General features: G+C 45.1%; 2 protein-coding genes across 2 annotated transcripts; both read left to right on the top strand.

The window, feature by feature from the left end:
- The first annotated feature begins 9,474 nt into the window (after positions 1–9,474).
- Positions 9,475–9,963, top strand: LOC133925529 (uncharacterized). Its single transcript, XM_062371426.1, has one exon. The coding sequence runs from the start codon at positions 9,475–9,477 to the stop codon at positions 9,961–9,963; it is 489 nt and encodes a 162-aa protein (XP_062227410.1).
- Positions 9,964–11,070: 1,107 nt separating this feature from the next.
- On the top strand, positions 11,071–11,890 carry LOC133924493 (uncharacterized). The gene has a single exon (XM_062370064.1). The coding sequence runs from the start codon at positions 11,262–11,264 to the stop codon at positions 11,748–11,750; it is 489 nt and encodes a 162-aa protein (XP_062226048.1). The 5' UTR covers positions 11,071–11,261; the 3' UTR covers positions 11,751–11,890.
- Positions 11,891–15,961: the final 4,071 nt, after the last annotated feature.

A 15,961-nucleotide genomic window follows, 5' to 3' on the forward strand; every position in this document is an offset into this window, starting at 1 on the left:
TGAAGCAGTTGCAATACGCAGATTGCCGCGAACACTTGGCTTGATCTGCGATTCCAGCGTGCGTTCGTGGTACTTGGCGCGTATTTCAAAGTGTTTACGGCACAAATAATGACGACGTCAGTTATTAAGGACCAAATGTGTCACGATAAGAGTGTGTGACTCCCTCCATTCGGGGATTCAGAGTTTTTTAGACGATTTTGGTGATCAGAAAAATCCTTAGCTCAACTGGCTAGGTTCAGGCCCAACAAAAAGATAACGAAAAGCGAGCATCCAGTGGGTTTTCAGAGATGGGACTAATCAAAACTGTCAGAGTGCCCCTACAGGCTCACGATGGACCTGGGCCTTAATGCAAATATTTTTCTGCATGTAGGCCATGGACTCCGAAGGAAACTCAAAGAAATTGAAGATCTTCGGATTGGCCCATCGAGCAATGCGACAAAAAAAAGGCCGACTGATGCCATGGGAACAGAATCCCGTGACGTCATGTGTCGTCGTTAACTGGAGCTGGACTCACATGTCAGTAATAAAGTCACCGTGACATCTATATCAGAGGAGCCGGATCCATACCATGTTTCTTTCCTTACGGCCTTTTTATTGTTATATTTTGAAAATCAAAATTGCAAAAATAAACTTCTGTTTGGAAAAATCATAGAACAAAGCTGCTTATCACTGTTTTAATGGGCGATATATTTAAAAATAAAAAATGTTGTGTGTCGGAGTATTGAGGAAGGGAATATCCTGACTAACGGGTGCTACGTGGGATATGGTGTCCAGAGGAATATTTTCTGGACCCTGGTCTATCGCGCGACTAGCCTTCTTACGATTTAATGTGATCTCGTGACCAGTCCTTGTTGATCACGCGTGTCCATACCTAAACTGTCTCGTATTTATTGACATCTACTCAAGTGTTTTCCTTCCTAGAGCTTCTCCTCTAACAAACAACGTCGTGACCGGCGTAGATGGGTAGTGCCTCGTCCCGTAGCATTAATTGCTATGGAGTAGGGGGTGTTGCAGACTGACTTAGAACCACACGACAATTCGTTTTGTCCTTCGAACAGGGGAGTCACGTCGATCGTTCTGTCCTGGAGATCTGCGATCGTTGTAGCGTCGATCATCCTCACGGCACTCCTCACGGTTGTTGTTGATAACCTCCTTCAAATCACATCTATTGTGAGGGATGAGGTTCCTTAGGTCTTCTTGATTACTGCACTCATGGACGGGGTAGTTGCAATTTGACTTGCAGGCCTGTACTCAGTGTCGACCTCCTGAGCTGCCAACTTGCAACCCTTCTACTCAAGAGCGTCTACGTCCGTGGCTCATCGAACTAGCACCTTGCCAGCTAGGGCCTAGAGACGTTAGGATTATTTGCTCGAGCAACTTGGATCTGAGCTGCATCGAGTAGGGTCCAGACCTGATTAACCATAGGGTTTAAAGGATTCGTCGAATCCAACTTCGAAAGGGATCTAAGGATCAGATAAGCTTCCTGGACATTAGCATCAAGAGTGCTAAAAACTCCACTACCAAGGCTCGGCTGCGGTCGAGTTGGTGACGCCTCATGATGGCTGCCCTAAGGGAGTTCGTCCCTCGATCTCGAGATCGATTCTGATGTAGGTGTTCCCACTAGAAGGCATCGTTGAAGACCAGAAGGCTCCAATCCTCCTACAGTTCTTCAATGATCGATGGTATTAGGAGTGTATAGAGCTCTGGTTGCAGATGTCCCCAGTAGTATATCTCCAGCGTTGGCGGTTGCTGCCGCTGGATCGTCGAACGTTTCCATGTCGATATTCACCACATCATTTGGATCTACGGCCATCCGATTGGCAGGTGGGACCCTGGTTCCTCCAGCCATAAACAAGAATCGATATGTTCGGCTGCTCTGGCTGTCCACGGAGCAGTCGTCCACCCCTCGTGTTGTTATCGGTGTCCATGAACTACTGAACATTGGCCTCCTTGGGATACCATTCATGGTGTCCCACCTCGTGGTACGTGTTCAATGGGCTAAACTCGAGAATACTGGTGTGGATCAGTCCATCCTAACCATCCCAACGATCATAGTTTCAAACATGATCTCCGATCCGATCAGGGGTGATTTGAAAGCGATCGCTGGCGACTCAAATCAGTCGTAGAAACTAGCTTCTGAGAATCCAATGTAAATGTACACTTGAGACATAGTCGATACTAAAAAGCAGACGACCCCTACCTTGCGCGCCAACTGTCGAGAGTTTTTCCTGACAATATGTCCATAAGAATAACGGGTTGTCTTCGTGATTCAGGAATCGAACAGGGGACGAGGTACACACGATGTATATAGGTTCTAGCATCCGATTGGAGTAATATTTTACGTCTTGTGTGGTCAATGATATAACTGTATTCACTCGATTATAAGCAAGATGTCTAGATCTATTATAAGAATGAGATGAGATCTAAACTAGACTAACGAGGAAGTCACCGAGTATATCTTGTGACCCTAGTGTTTGCGTCGAGTTGTAGATGAGTTGTCCTCATTTGAGAAAAGAGAGTCTCCCTTGAGGGTCTGGGTCCCTGCCTTATATATAGAGGTCTTGTACCACCTTCTATCTCGCCGTAATCGATAAGTAATCATTCATCTTATCTATCAAGAAAGATCAGGTAGATCTAGCTATGATACTAGTTGTTTTTCAAGATGGGTAACCAATCGAGACCTTCCTAATATACGTCTACTAAATTTCCGAGAGTATCAGGTATCACTAATTTGATCCCGTAATATCTGAAGTTGTTAAACATACACATAACATACCTTATCCATATATGTTATACTCTTTATACGTATATATTCTATAGTTATATATTTGATACAGAATTTATAACTATATGTAATAGAGATTAAAATCTACCTATAATAATCCGTTTTAAGTAGCGTGGAGTATTATGTGGGACACGATCGAAGCTTGTCAAGTACGTGGACGCGGCACACTTCGGTGTACCGCAAGGTGCGTACGCTGTAGAGCTGGTCGCCGGCAGGGAGACCGCGCTGGTGCAGGAGGTGTGCACCGTGCCCAGATTGTCGTACAAGCTGTCGTTCTACTTCGGGGACGCGGCCAACGGGTGCATGGAGTCCCTGGTCGTTCTACTTCGGGGACGCGGCCTCCAGGTGCTAGCTGTACGAGTCCCAGGGGACGCCGAGCTCGAGTCGCGGCGGTCGAGAACGTCACCCGCGTGGTGCTCCAGAGCATGAACTACCACATAAAGCCGGACGGGACGCTCTGCGGGCGTCGTGGACGACATCTCCCTCGTGAGACAGCCCAAGCACACTGCCCGGCGGTTATTCATGTAGCGTCCCCGCATGGGAAATGTACGGACTTGCCTCGGCTGGGAGTAGAACTCTAGTAGCTGCCAATGCGCACGGCCAGCATCTGCGCCCGCGTTATGTGATTCATATCCGACCAATAGCTGGCCGTTAAGTTTTCAATCTTTGGAAAATTTGTAGGTTAGTAATTCGGATAGACTAGCTCAGGAAAAAAACCGGGAGATGCTACTATATAACAAACGCTTGTTTTCAGTCGACGAATCATGACCGTTGGATCGTGATACGAAGACTCGAGTTGTTTCTTCGACCTCCACACGTGAGCAGTTCAGCGAAATGTTTCGATCCCACGCCGGCGCTCCCTCCGATCCCCCACCCTGCGTGCTTGCATCCATCTCGGTGGCTTCCCTGCCATTCCCACGCTAACCAGTTCATTTCTCGACGCCCCTACCGCCAACTGTCCCCTCTCTTCGGAGGCTGAAAGATGCAGTCGACATACTTGCATAGTTTGATCTTCATCCAACGTGTCTCTGCACCTCTATACACATATTGTCTGTGACGCTCGCCTTGCTCCTCTATCCTGCCTACCTCTCTCGTCCCCGCCACCACACTAACCCGGCATCGTTGTGCCGCTTCCTTGCTTTCTCCATCTTTAACACCATTCACCAACCGTACTCCACTGACTGTGGCCACCGGCGCCCTACCTATCGTCCGTCATCACTATCTATATAGCAGTCGTGGTAACTCCCCGTGTTTCGGCATAATTTAAAAATACACTAAAAATTTGAACCTTCTCAACTTTATAACAAATTAAAAAAGCATGTGTGTTAATACTAAGCAAAGTATCCCAGATATGCTTCAAGTTTAAATTTTCCAAATTTGAAAACTTGCATAAGGTCCTGAAGCCGAATCTTCCACTAATGGCGGCTCGTGCGCAACAGAAACGCCACGTGACCACGCGCAGGTGGTATTCTTGCCGTTGAAGGTTCCGAGTTGCCAAGAAGGGCCAGCTATCTCGCCTCATCTCAAAACCGAGAGATGCCTGCTGTCTTCCTCATTCCCCCCGAGCTTCGCGCTCCGGCCCCTGCGAGTGCGACGCTCTATAAGTGGAGCCACGCGAGACTCGACATGGCCTTGTTCGTGAGACGACTGTTCCACCGATCGATCCCCCTTAGGCTCGGGAGTTCACGTCCCCGAAGGGGAGAGAGCTCGCGATAAGGGAGCCCGACATGGCGGACGGCACGAGTTCATGTTGCGTAGCGCTGCTCATCTTGCTCGTCGGCGTGGGCGCGTGGCTACTCGAGCGGCTTCAGGTGTCATCACCGAAGGTGAGATCTCGCAAACTCGTCGCACTCCAATGTTGATTGCATGCATACTATTATTGGAGCTCTTTTACGGCACCCTTTTGCTAGATCCTTGCGTGACTTGTATATTGGTGGGAAATTGCCAGGTTTAAATCTTGCGTTACATAAATTACCGGCGCTAATTCACACACACAGCAGTTTGTTCTTTTTTTTTAGAGTGGCAGATTCTTCGATCTCAGAGGTGAATTAACTAGTCATATCAGGTTTTGTGAGTAGGAGAAGAAAGATTTAGCAATGTTGACTTGTGATGTAAAAATATTATACTTGTGTTAATATATGCTATTATTAATTTTTGAATGAAATACATACCACATGCTGATCCTTATGTCATTGTATGTGAAAATCTATTTATCCATAGGTGGACGCTAAAGTGCGTCGCCTGTAAAAACCATTTACACATATAGTTTATGTAAGGAACCGTTTATGAAAAATAATTTACATAAACGGTTTACTTAAGATAGATAAATCGTATGTAAAAATATATTTTCGTAAATGGTCTATTTTGCACTTGTGAAAATCGTCTATTCTCACGAGCCTTTAGCCGCTAAAAATGTATAAAAATGGGTTATGAACCGTCTCTAAAAATAGTTTCAATAATAATGTATTTAGTTCGGTTTGCAACCAATTTTTTAGCCTATCACTCTTTCATAGCACAGTATTCTAGCTCATTTGTTAAATTCGCAGGGACACGAATTTTAACCGAACTTTGCTCAGAATGTGTTAAACAATCAAACAACCCCTACAACCAGCAAGAGAATTCAGAGGATATTCTGGTTCTCATCGCATCATGCCCGCGGCCTATTTTTCAGTTCCTCGGATCACATGACCAAGGTTTCCAGGATCGAGCACACAAGGAGCTAGCTAGATTCATCACGCGGACGTATTTAGAGCTCTCAGAAATTTAGGTGGTGATGGAAGTTTCGTCCGGACGCCTCCTCGCCATTGTTTACCTCCCCGACGCCCACCGTGGTGGGGTGTGTGGGTTTCAGGGCCGGGCAGCACCAAGCAAGAGCCCGCAATCTCGCGCCTCTTGCCGCTCAATACCATGCAGATCAAAGTTCAAAAAAAAAAAAACCATGCAGATCAAAATCCATAGTTCATCAAACGATAAAGATGGGATGTATCAACTATCATCCTCATTTTTAATTTCTACATAAAGTACCTTCACATCAGAGGGGCTATTACAAGACGAAGACTCTAATGGTACAAGCTTATGTATGAATTGTAGTAATGCTACAAGCTTAAATAACATCTCATATAATTTGATTAACTAAACATTGCAACCTTTGAATATGCGAGAAACATAACCTTGATTTAATGGCAACTCCAGCAATTGCTACAATGGAGCAACAACGACAAACACAATCAGTCCAAACAAACACTCGTGAGAGGACAATGGATCGTGCATAAGCAAGACGACAACGTGATAGAGCACGCCGTGCAAGCATGACGCCCGAGCAAGTTACAAGCAGATGGGCTTATGCTAGGCAATGTTATGCAAATATGACACCTGAGCAGAGGCAAGCAAGACGAGATAAACAGAACCAACGAAACATGGCAAGACGAAGCACTCCCCATACAAATATTACCGATGCAACAAATGGCTCTGTGGTTGGCTCTAACAATATTGATACAACAAAATTTATCTATCAGAACCTACCAGATGGCACTCATATGTTAAAACCTCAGCCAGACTGTCATCATTGTGGTGCGAGGAGGTTGGAATATGAGTCATTAGGATTTTGTTGCAAGGATGGGAAAGTCAAACTAGAGATGCCAGAACCACCTGAAGAGCTTCGACTGCTGTACACGAGTGGAGATCCTGAATCACAACATTTTCAGGACAGTATTAGATTTTTCAATGGTCATTTCTCGTTCACCACACTCTATTGTGATTATGACAAGGAACTCGCAAATGCAAGAGATGGAGTGTACACATTTAAAGCTCATGGACAAATATACCACAATATACACTCATTCGGACAACGAGATGATGACCCGAGCCATTTGCAACTATACTTCTATGATGATGATCCTTCCTTATCACATCGTTTTCGACACGCCCGAGATGATGCATATAGAGCAAGAGATAGGAGTGTCATTAGAAGTTTGGTGGGCATCCTAAGAGATAACCCCTACTCTGAAACATTCAGGAGCCTAGGACAAGTTGAAGATATGGATGAATATCGTATTGTGCTAAACATTGAATACAAACTGGACCAAAGAGTATATAACATGCCATTAACATCAGAGGTGGCTACTGTGTGGGTCGAGGGGAGTGAGTTGCACAAACATTTTGATCGCAGCATAACTCTCTTTGCAAATAATGACACATATTATTCAATCAGACCTCATCATGGGTACTATGACCCTTTGTCATATCCTCTCCTTTTCCCAAACGGGGAGCTCGGTTGGCATCCAGAGATACCAAAATAAGGTGTTGACATTAGACAAATACGGAGGTCTCAGTCTGTAAATCCCGACAACCCAGGTTAGTTAAGTGATAATATAGTTGCATCACATCTATTTTCTCATGTTACTTATCAATCTTCTACTAATTAACTGATCATGTCTACTCTTTTCTTGATAGACATTAATAGCACGTTGTGCGTCACGATGCGCGAATATTATTTCTACAAGTTCCAGATGCGCTGTGGAATGTTCAACACCATCTTGCATGGGAAGCGCCTATTCCAGCAATTTGCAGTTGATACCTATATAAAGCTTGAAACATCGCATTTGAACTATATTCTGTACAACCAATCAAGAATGCGTACAGATCTTTACCAGGGCTTAGTGGATATGGTATCTGCAGGGGAGAATCGTGCAAGTGCAATGGGCAAAAGATGGGTCCTTCCAGCGTCATTTATTGGTGGCCCGAGGGATATGAGACGACGATACATGGATGCTATGGCCTTGGTGCAGAAGTACGGTAAACCAGACATCTTCCTCACCATGACTTGCAACCCTAACTAGGAAGAAATACTTAGGGAGCTTGAACCTGGCCAAACACCACTAGACCGTCCTGATCTTGTTGTGCGAGTATTTAAAGCCAAATTAGATGATCTCAAGTTTCAACTCTTCCATAATCACATCCTTGGTGTCGTTGCAGCGCATGTCCATGTCATCGAGTTCCAGAAAAGGGGTCTACCGCATGTACACTTTCTCTTTATCATGAAGTCGGGCTATAAGCTTACATGTCCAGAACAGTACAACACTGTCATTTCCGCAGAGCTTCCAACCAAGGAAATGTATCCTGAGCTTCATGAAATGGTTGTCAGACACATGATGCATGGCCGTTTAATCCCGGTAATGTATGCATGAAGAATGAAAATCGCACATGCAAGAGCTATTATCCACTCCAGTTTACTGACACAACTCTCCAAGGCAAGGACTCTTACCCCATCTACAGAAGACGGGATGATGGGCAGAAGGTACATGTAAGAGGGCATATCTTGGACAACAGATGGGTTGTGCCATATAATCCTAAGCTACTAAGGAGGTATGACTGCCACATTAACGCCGAGGTTTACTCAAGCATTAAGGCTGTCAAGTACCTTTACAAATACATATACAAGGGTCATGACAGGGCATCTGTTTCTATCAATGATGCTGATGGCAATCATGAGATTAATGAGATCGATGATTACAAGGAAGCTAGATGGGTAGCCCCACAGGAGGCATTGTGGAGAATCTTTGCCTTCGATCTTAGTGGGATCTCCCCCCCCCCCAGTGCTCTAGCTGCAACTTCATCTCCCTGGCATGCATCTCGTGTCCTACAGGGATAACGCGGATGTACATCATGTCTTGGACCAACAAGGTGCCTCTGAGACCATGTTAATTGCGTATTTTAAGGCGAACCGTGAGTTCTCGTGGTCACAAAGCATACTATATAGGGAATTCCCAGAATATGCAGTTTGGAACCCTACATTGAAGAAATGGAAAAAGAGAAAACAACGCACACAGGTTGGGAGGATCATCTCAGCGCATCCTACAGAGGGAGAAAGATACTATCTAAGGGTGCTACTAAACCACGTGGTAGGTGCTACTTCATATGAAAATCTAAGGAAATTTGATGGTGTTGTCTACCCTACCTTCCGAGAAGCTGCCGAGAAAAGAGGTCTTATTGAGTCAGACAATAACATCGATGATTGCCAAATAGAGGCTGAAATATTCCATATGCCATCATCTCTCTGAAGGCTGTTTGCCACAATATTGGTTTTCTGCGAACCCAACAATGTCCGTGGAATATGGAATAAGCACCTAGAGGCAATGTCCGATGACTTCCGGCGAAACCAAATGAACTCACATGTAGTTAAACAAATGGTTCTGTTGGATATTAGAAATATGCTACAGTAAATGGGTAAGGACATATCATCATTCCCTCTTCCTGAGATCGAAGAGGAGCATGACACCATGTCTGGAGAGGTAAGAGAAATATTCGAAGAGAGATCTATAGAGGTAGACCATGAATTTGCCTCAGTCGTGTCATCTCTCAACCGTGAACAACGGTATGCTTATGATAAAATATTATCATATGTTGACAACGGTAATGGAACTGCATTCTTTGTTGATGGTCCTGGAGGGACCGGAAAGACATTCCTATACAAAGCTTTGCTAGCGAAGGTCCGTAGTGAGGGAAAAATAGCTGTTGCTACCGCAACATCTGGTGTTGCTGCCTCAATCCTGCCTGGAGGCAGGACTGCACACTCAAGATTTAAGATATCACTGGGCATACAAGAAGGAGGAGTGTGTAACTTTACAAAGCAGAGTGAGACCGCGAAACTTCTTTGAATGGCTTCACTTATATTATGGGATGAGGTCTCTATGACAAAAAGGCAAGCAATTGAGGCACTTGATAAGAGCCTGAGAGACATCATGGAAAAGCATGATCTACCATTTGGAGGAAAGACGATTATTTTTGGAGGCGACTTCAGGCAGGTCCTTCCAGTTGTGCGAAAGGGTACAAGAGCACAAATAATAAATGCAACATTACGCAAATCTTACCTATGGGAAAACATGCAAAAGCTGAGGCTTGTTCGTAATATGAGGGCTCAATCAGATCCATGGTTTTCTAAATACCTACTACGTATCGGGAATGGCACTGAACAAACTGTGAAAGATGACTATGTAAAGATACCTAACGAGATATATGTGCCTTACATTGGTGCAGAATCTGACATTGATAATCTTATTGATAGAGTGTTTCCTATGTTAGCAACACACATATCCAATTCAGACTACATCACATCTCGCGCTATTTTGTCAACAAGGAATGAGAACGTCGATGACATAAACATGAGGCTTATGGAATGATTTCCTGGTGATGAGATGGTCTATCACAGCTATGACTTGCAATTGATGATCCAAACAACTACTACCCTCCCGAATTCTTGAATTCTCTAACTCCAAATGGATTACCACCGCACATCCTCAAGCTAAAGGTCAATTGCCCTGTGATTTTGCTCAGAAATCTAGATCCAGCTAATAGTTTGTGTAATGGGACAAGGTTGATAGTCCGAGCATTTCAAAGGAACACTGTTGATGCAAAAATTGCGCTAGGTCAACATGCTGGAAAAAGAGTATTCCTACCAAGGATACCTTTGTGCCCATCTGATGATGAAATATTCCCCTTTAAGTTTAAGAGGAATCAATTTCCTATCAGAGTGAGCTTCGCAGTGACCATCAACAAAGCACAAGGACAAATAATCCCACATGTTAGAATCTATCTACCTAATCCAGTTTTCTCACATGGTCAACTCTATGTCGCCCTGTCGCGAGCAACTGCTAGGAGCAATATAAAAATACTTGTTGTATCGGGAAGTGATGCAAGCGTAGATTCATCCTGCACACTAACCAAGAATATTATCTACAAAGAAGTCATCACCTCGTAAATACATATCATGTTCGACATAAACTAATTTTTTTGTTTGTATGCCTATGTTATTTATGAATGATATAATATTTTAATCACATTATACTTCTTTTCTTTCATGCTATCATAATAATAAAACACACATTAGAAATATGGATACTGTAGCATCGCACGGGTACCTTACTAGTTAAGTATAAACTAAATGTACGAAGATATGGATGCGTCATGCAAACACTGCTGAACGAATATATCAAGAGCGACGTAATTTAATTTTAGATATGATCCAAATATGGATGAGGAGAATATTTATTTATTTCTCTTCTAATTTCTTCATTTATTTTTATTAGTAAAACAAGTTCTATATTCGTAGCCGGTAACAAGTCAGTGAGTATATAATAAAAGGATAGATGATAAAAATGAGTAAATTATTTAAATTTTAAAGTATTTTATTATATAAAAGGAAAGTAGAGAGAAGAAGAGATGTGAAACTAACCCGTATTTTAGACAGTAAAGATTATGAAACTGGTAGGAGGAGCACCAAGAACCGTGACCGGCCCGATCCATGAGAGTAAGTTACCTTATGGGCCAGGCCTTTCTTGGAATCAATCCATCATAGCAACTAAAGCCTACCAAACGAGCAGAAAAATTTAACGGTCCAGCCCAGTTATCTGCCAGAAGAAGATGTAGTATCACGAGGGAATCACTCCGAAGCCCGTCACCGCCACACGCACGTACCCAAATGGGTCTCAGCCCCTCCAAGCGCGTGGACGCCGCGCTCCGTCGCGCGCCGGCGTTCGCCGCCTCCTGCGACGCCGCCTTCGACCGCTGCCTCGCCGACGCGCAGCGCGCCTTCCCGGGCGTCCGCCGCTACCAGCTCGCTGACGCCGCTGCGAACATCCACTCGGAGCTCCGGCGCACCCTCCCGCTGGTCCGGCGCTGGGTGCCCTCGCCGCCGCCTCGGACCCGCGTCGACGCCGCGCTCCGCGCCGCGGGGCTCGAGGGCGAGGGGGAGCTCTCGCGGGCCCAGTTCGGGGAGTTCGCCGCCGAGCTGTTCAGGGAGGCCGTGCTGGCCGGCGCGTTGGAGGCGGCGCTCGTCCGCGCCCCCGCCGCCGCGGCCGGGATCGTCGGGGTGGGCCTGGTTGCTCGCGCCGCCCCCGGGGTGGTCGGGAGAGTCATCGCCGTCTACGCCGCCGGCGTCGCCACTGCTGTTTATCTCAGCCTGGGCTAGGTTTTCTTGTGTAATTTTCCCAGAACCTGTACTGTCCAAGAAACTGAGTACTTCTGCTATGTATGTCGATAAATTCCGGCCGGCAGTTCTTGCATAATAATGCATAGATAGTATGGTGAAAAAACTGAGATTGCATTGAATCGGCTGTGCTCTTGTTTATCCGAGGCTTCGATTGAGATGCTAAACAAGACGAAGTAACCAGCGGATGATCAAGTTATCCAAAATCCAAATGTTACTCAAAGTCTGAAACTACTCTGGACTGATCGATATATCTTGCAAAGCATGGATTGATTCTATCTACTTGTATTGTAGACAGAAATTCAAATCATTTTCTCGAGCCGATTCGAGAACCCAGCATCCACGGGCAACGGTGAGCTCAACGTTTGGCTCTCCACTGTAACATTTGTATGCCTGCTTGCAAAGTGCAAACCTAAGGGCATCAAAGAAGTGTCAGAAACTTGTTCTGCATGGAAATAGAAGGGATCTGTTCTCCCTACTCCACAAGTCCACAGTGTGGTTCTCTCTCTCTCTAAAAAAAAAAGACAGAATCAAAGACCTCTACAATGTGTCCTCACTGGGCCTTGTGAAGCAGAGAGACGACATCGAGGCTGATTTTTTCGATGGCCGAGCATGGATATATATAGCTAAACCGTTGGTCACTCCTGGCTTTCACCATGTGCAGCAGGATATATATCGCGCGTGTACTTGAGGATAGTAGGGACTAAGGTGGACCATGACTTCCCCTAACTTTGAAAAATTATTGAAAAAATACTTAAATTTATTATTAAGTACTAATAAATTGCTAATTTTGCCTCTAATCTGGCCCCTAATCTGATTGACTCCTTTTTTTGTTTAAGCTCTGTATGTACTCACTTGTATGGTCCATATCCAGTAGTGAAGAGAGCACTACTAAAATGTCCCCACACCGCACTTGTTGGTCCCTATTCTCATGGTAGTAAGAGAACCTAAAACCTCTAGGTGTGGGGCTATTAACCAGAGTTCAAACTCTGATTCTAGTAAAAAAAAGTCTGTCGACATGTGTTCCTCGTAGCGGGTTGTAGTCAACTTTCGAGTCATTTTTCTGTGTCTTAATGTAATGTGTCTCTCCCATTGAATCGACTTTTTCTTTTTATTCTTACGGTAGCAACAGCGAGGAACTAAAGGTTGCAGACAGCAGCAGTTCGTCAGAACTCAGAGGCACCTACGATTTTCTGCCGCGCAGCATAGCATGGAATGGCATGCTCTGACTGACTGTAACACCAGGAGCCAGGAGAGCAACCGAGCTCAGTCTGCCAGAGCCAGACCAGAAGCAACCTTTCCCTTCAGAACTAAATGGGGGTAAGAAAACTGCACTGCCACCGAACTCATGGGCTCATGGCATGCCGAGCCAAGGGACGCCGGGTTGGAGATTATCCTATCCCAGCTAATGCGCCGTAGCGTAGCGGTTGGTGCGGTGCGGTGCCGCGCTCCGCGTTGGAACCGGCGTCGTTGGGCGTTGGCACCAGGCCGGCGCTCTCTCGAGCCCGGCCGGGCCTAGCCACCGCGGTGCCACATGGCTCGGCTCCCCCTGCTGTCTCCCCGCGACGGTCTCGCTAATTAATTGGTTAGCATCTTAGCATCGATCGACAGGCACATTTAACGTCTCGGAACGGGTGGGTCGGATGATTCTTTCCATAATTGATGTTTCTTTCACGAGCTTAATTGGACAAGAAGATCGGCTAGCTTTCGGTGCTGTACTCTGATACTACTATCATTTTTCTTTTGCAGCATTCAGTCTGTGGACCATAATATGATCTTTAACTAAATTTTGGTTTAAATTTAGCCAAAAATCACATTATAGTTAAATATGGCATCCACAAGCAGGCACGGTTAATAAGTGAGAAACTGCGAATCTTAGGTAGACTGAGGTAAAGCGGAGTGAGAACTGGGAACGATAAAAAGAAAAGTAGTTAGATCCTAGTGATTTGCCCTTTTGGTTTCCACAGTTAAAGTGATCCCTTTTGCTCACCCTTGTGGTTTTCCTCTGGGCTTTCAGGCTTTTCTTTTTGCTCCTTTCTTCCACTCATGCATGAAAGAAGTTGGAGAAAGTTGTCTTGTCATGTGACCTTTACTTTATACACACGTTCATGTGCTGTGTTTTGATGAAATAAGTGAACTTTAATATGCATCGCATTCCGATTTGGTTGCATCCACTTTGTTACTTACGAAGCTATTATTTTTCCCTTCGGGCCTGTTTGGAAGATTGGTTTTGACCTATAAAATATATGTCCATTTCTTTTACTGTATAAGGTGGGCTATAAAACACTTTTTGGATGAGTGGTAAATCCAATTAAAATAAAGAGAATGCTACCCCTCAGTACATGTTTCTCATTCTTTTCAATAAACAGGTATAAGCTGTTAGATGCTTATCTAATGATTCATAATTTTCTTCTTGTTTTGGTTGTGAGAATGTTGCCTCTTTTCTTGCATGGAATCGATGACTTCCCCCACCCTATCCTCCCCACCATATCTGATGACGCCCTCACTGTCAAGTCCACGCTAACTCGGTTTCATCGGATTATTTTTTTTACCTTTTGTCGCTGACACTCCCACCGACTGTCTACCGCCACCCACGACCGGTGACACCTCACTCGCCACCCCGCCCTCGGTCCATCACCATTGCTGGGCCATCCGCCTTCCAAGATCATCTCTCTAAGCTCGATAGCCTCTGAAGCCTCGAAAGCCCTCTTCACTAATCTCTAAGGCAGAACAAATTCCGTCGACCGAAATGAGCCTAAGATTCAGGTGCTGGAGAATAGGAATTGTATTAAAATAAACCCGGTTTGGGCCTTTACCACCGGAAAAAGAAAGTCGCTTCACCTCGCAAGTCTTTTATTCCGACAAGTATCGGGGCCGAGCCATCCTCCGTCTCTCGCTTACCGCGCGCTCGTGAGGCCGCGATACGCTCACGAATCCGCCAGCGCAGCTGCGCAGGCATCCTCTACCGCGCCGTCCTGCTTCTCCGTTGCCTTGATCTTCTCCAACGCCGGCACCGCCATCGTCTCCCGTGCCCCTAGCACCGCTCACCTTCTTCCGAGTCGGCGCTCCCATCGGTGCTGCGGCCCTCGATCCACCACGCCGCCGTCATCCGGCCTCAATACGCGCAGCCACCGCCGTCATGGCCTCGACCTGTGCCCCTGCCATCGACCGGTCCTCGACCAGTATTTTAGGACTCAAACAACAACCCAAACAAGCCCAAGGACCTACAGGCACTTTGCTCACAGCCTTCGTGAATCATGACGTATTTATCTTCCGTTGTGACGTCAAGCTGGAAAAAAAAAAGAACTGCAGTGCTCCGCTAGCCCTTCCCTCTGCGATTTTATCTTCCACTTCCGTGTCAGTATCACGGATCCCTCATGAATGAGTTGAACATTTGAGATCGCACATGATTCCGGCCTGCGTCTGAGAGGACAGGAATACCTTTTGGAAACATCTTTTATTTCATTGTGGTTGCAGGATCTGTAAATCGTACGTCATAAGTTTTTTTCCTCGTAATAGGGATCACCCGAAATTACATTACCAATTAAGATATAAAAATCGTCACCAGTATTTTGTCCTAAGCATTTTATTTTCAAATCTTCTCCAGCGATCCAAGTGATATATATGACCATGCTAGTTGTTGGAGCGGCAATGACACGATTGAGGGTTACATTTCCAGTCCCACTAGCCAATTCAGATCCATGGATTATTCACGCAGCACATGAGCTGCCCACTAGACCTTTTAGAGAGCAAAATCGGCTTAAGTGGGTGAGGTGTTGATCTCACTGCTTCCGTATATAGTTGAGTTATACGAAAGGTTACCATCACATATGTCTATCTATTTATATACTAAAAATAGAAATAGAGGACAGGTGACTGCGGACATAGAGAGAGAAAAATTAAAAACATACAAAAATATTTGAAAATGTATAAGCATCCAACATTCAATTTGTGAACCCTAATTTCGAGTAAAGCATAACCATTAGATGACAAATTTAGAATGTTTTTAAAGCTGAAACGACCCTACAATTTGTTTGGAGGAAAATATAGCGTACATAAATGAGAGCACTGGTGTATATCAATAGAAGAATGCCCATCATCGTGCCGACCCACATCACATCCTTGTAGGGATTTCAAATTCATTTTATAATTTTTTTAGATCAAAATTTCACGGAAATTTCGGTCATTTTTCG

This window comes from Phragmites australis, chromosome 7, assembly GCF_958298935.1.
Source record: "Phragmites australis chromosome 7, lpPhrAust1.1, whole genome shotgun sequence".
NCBI classification, from domain to species: domain Eukaryota; kingdom Viridiplantae; phylum Streptophyta; class Magnoliopsida; order Poales; family Poaceae; genus Phragmites; species Phragmites australis.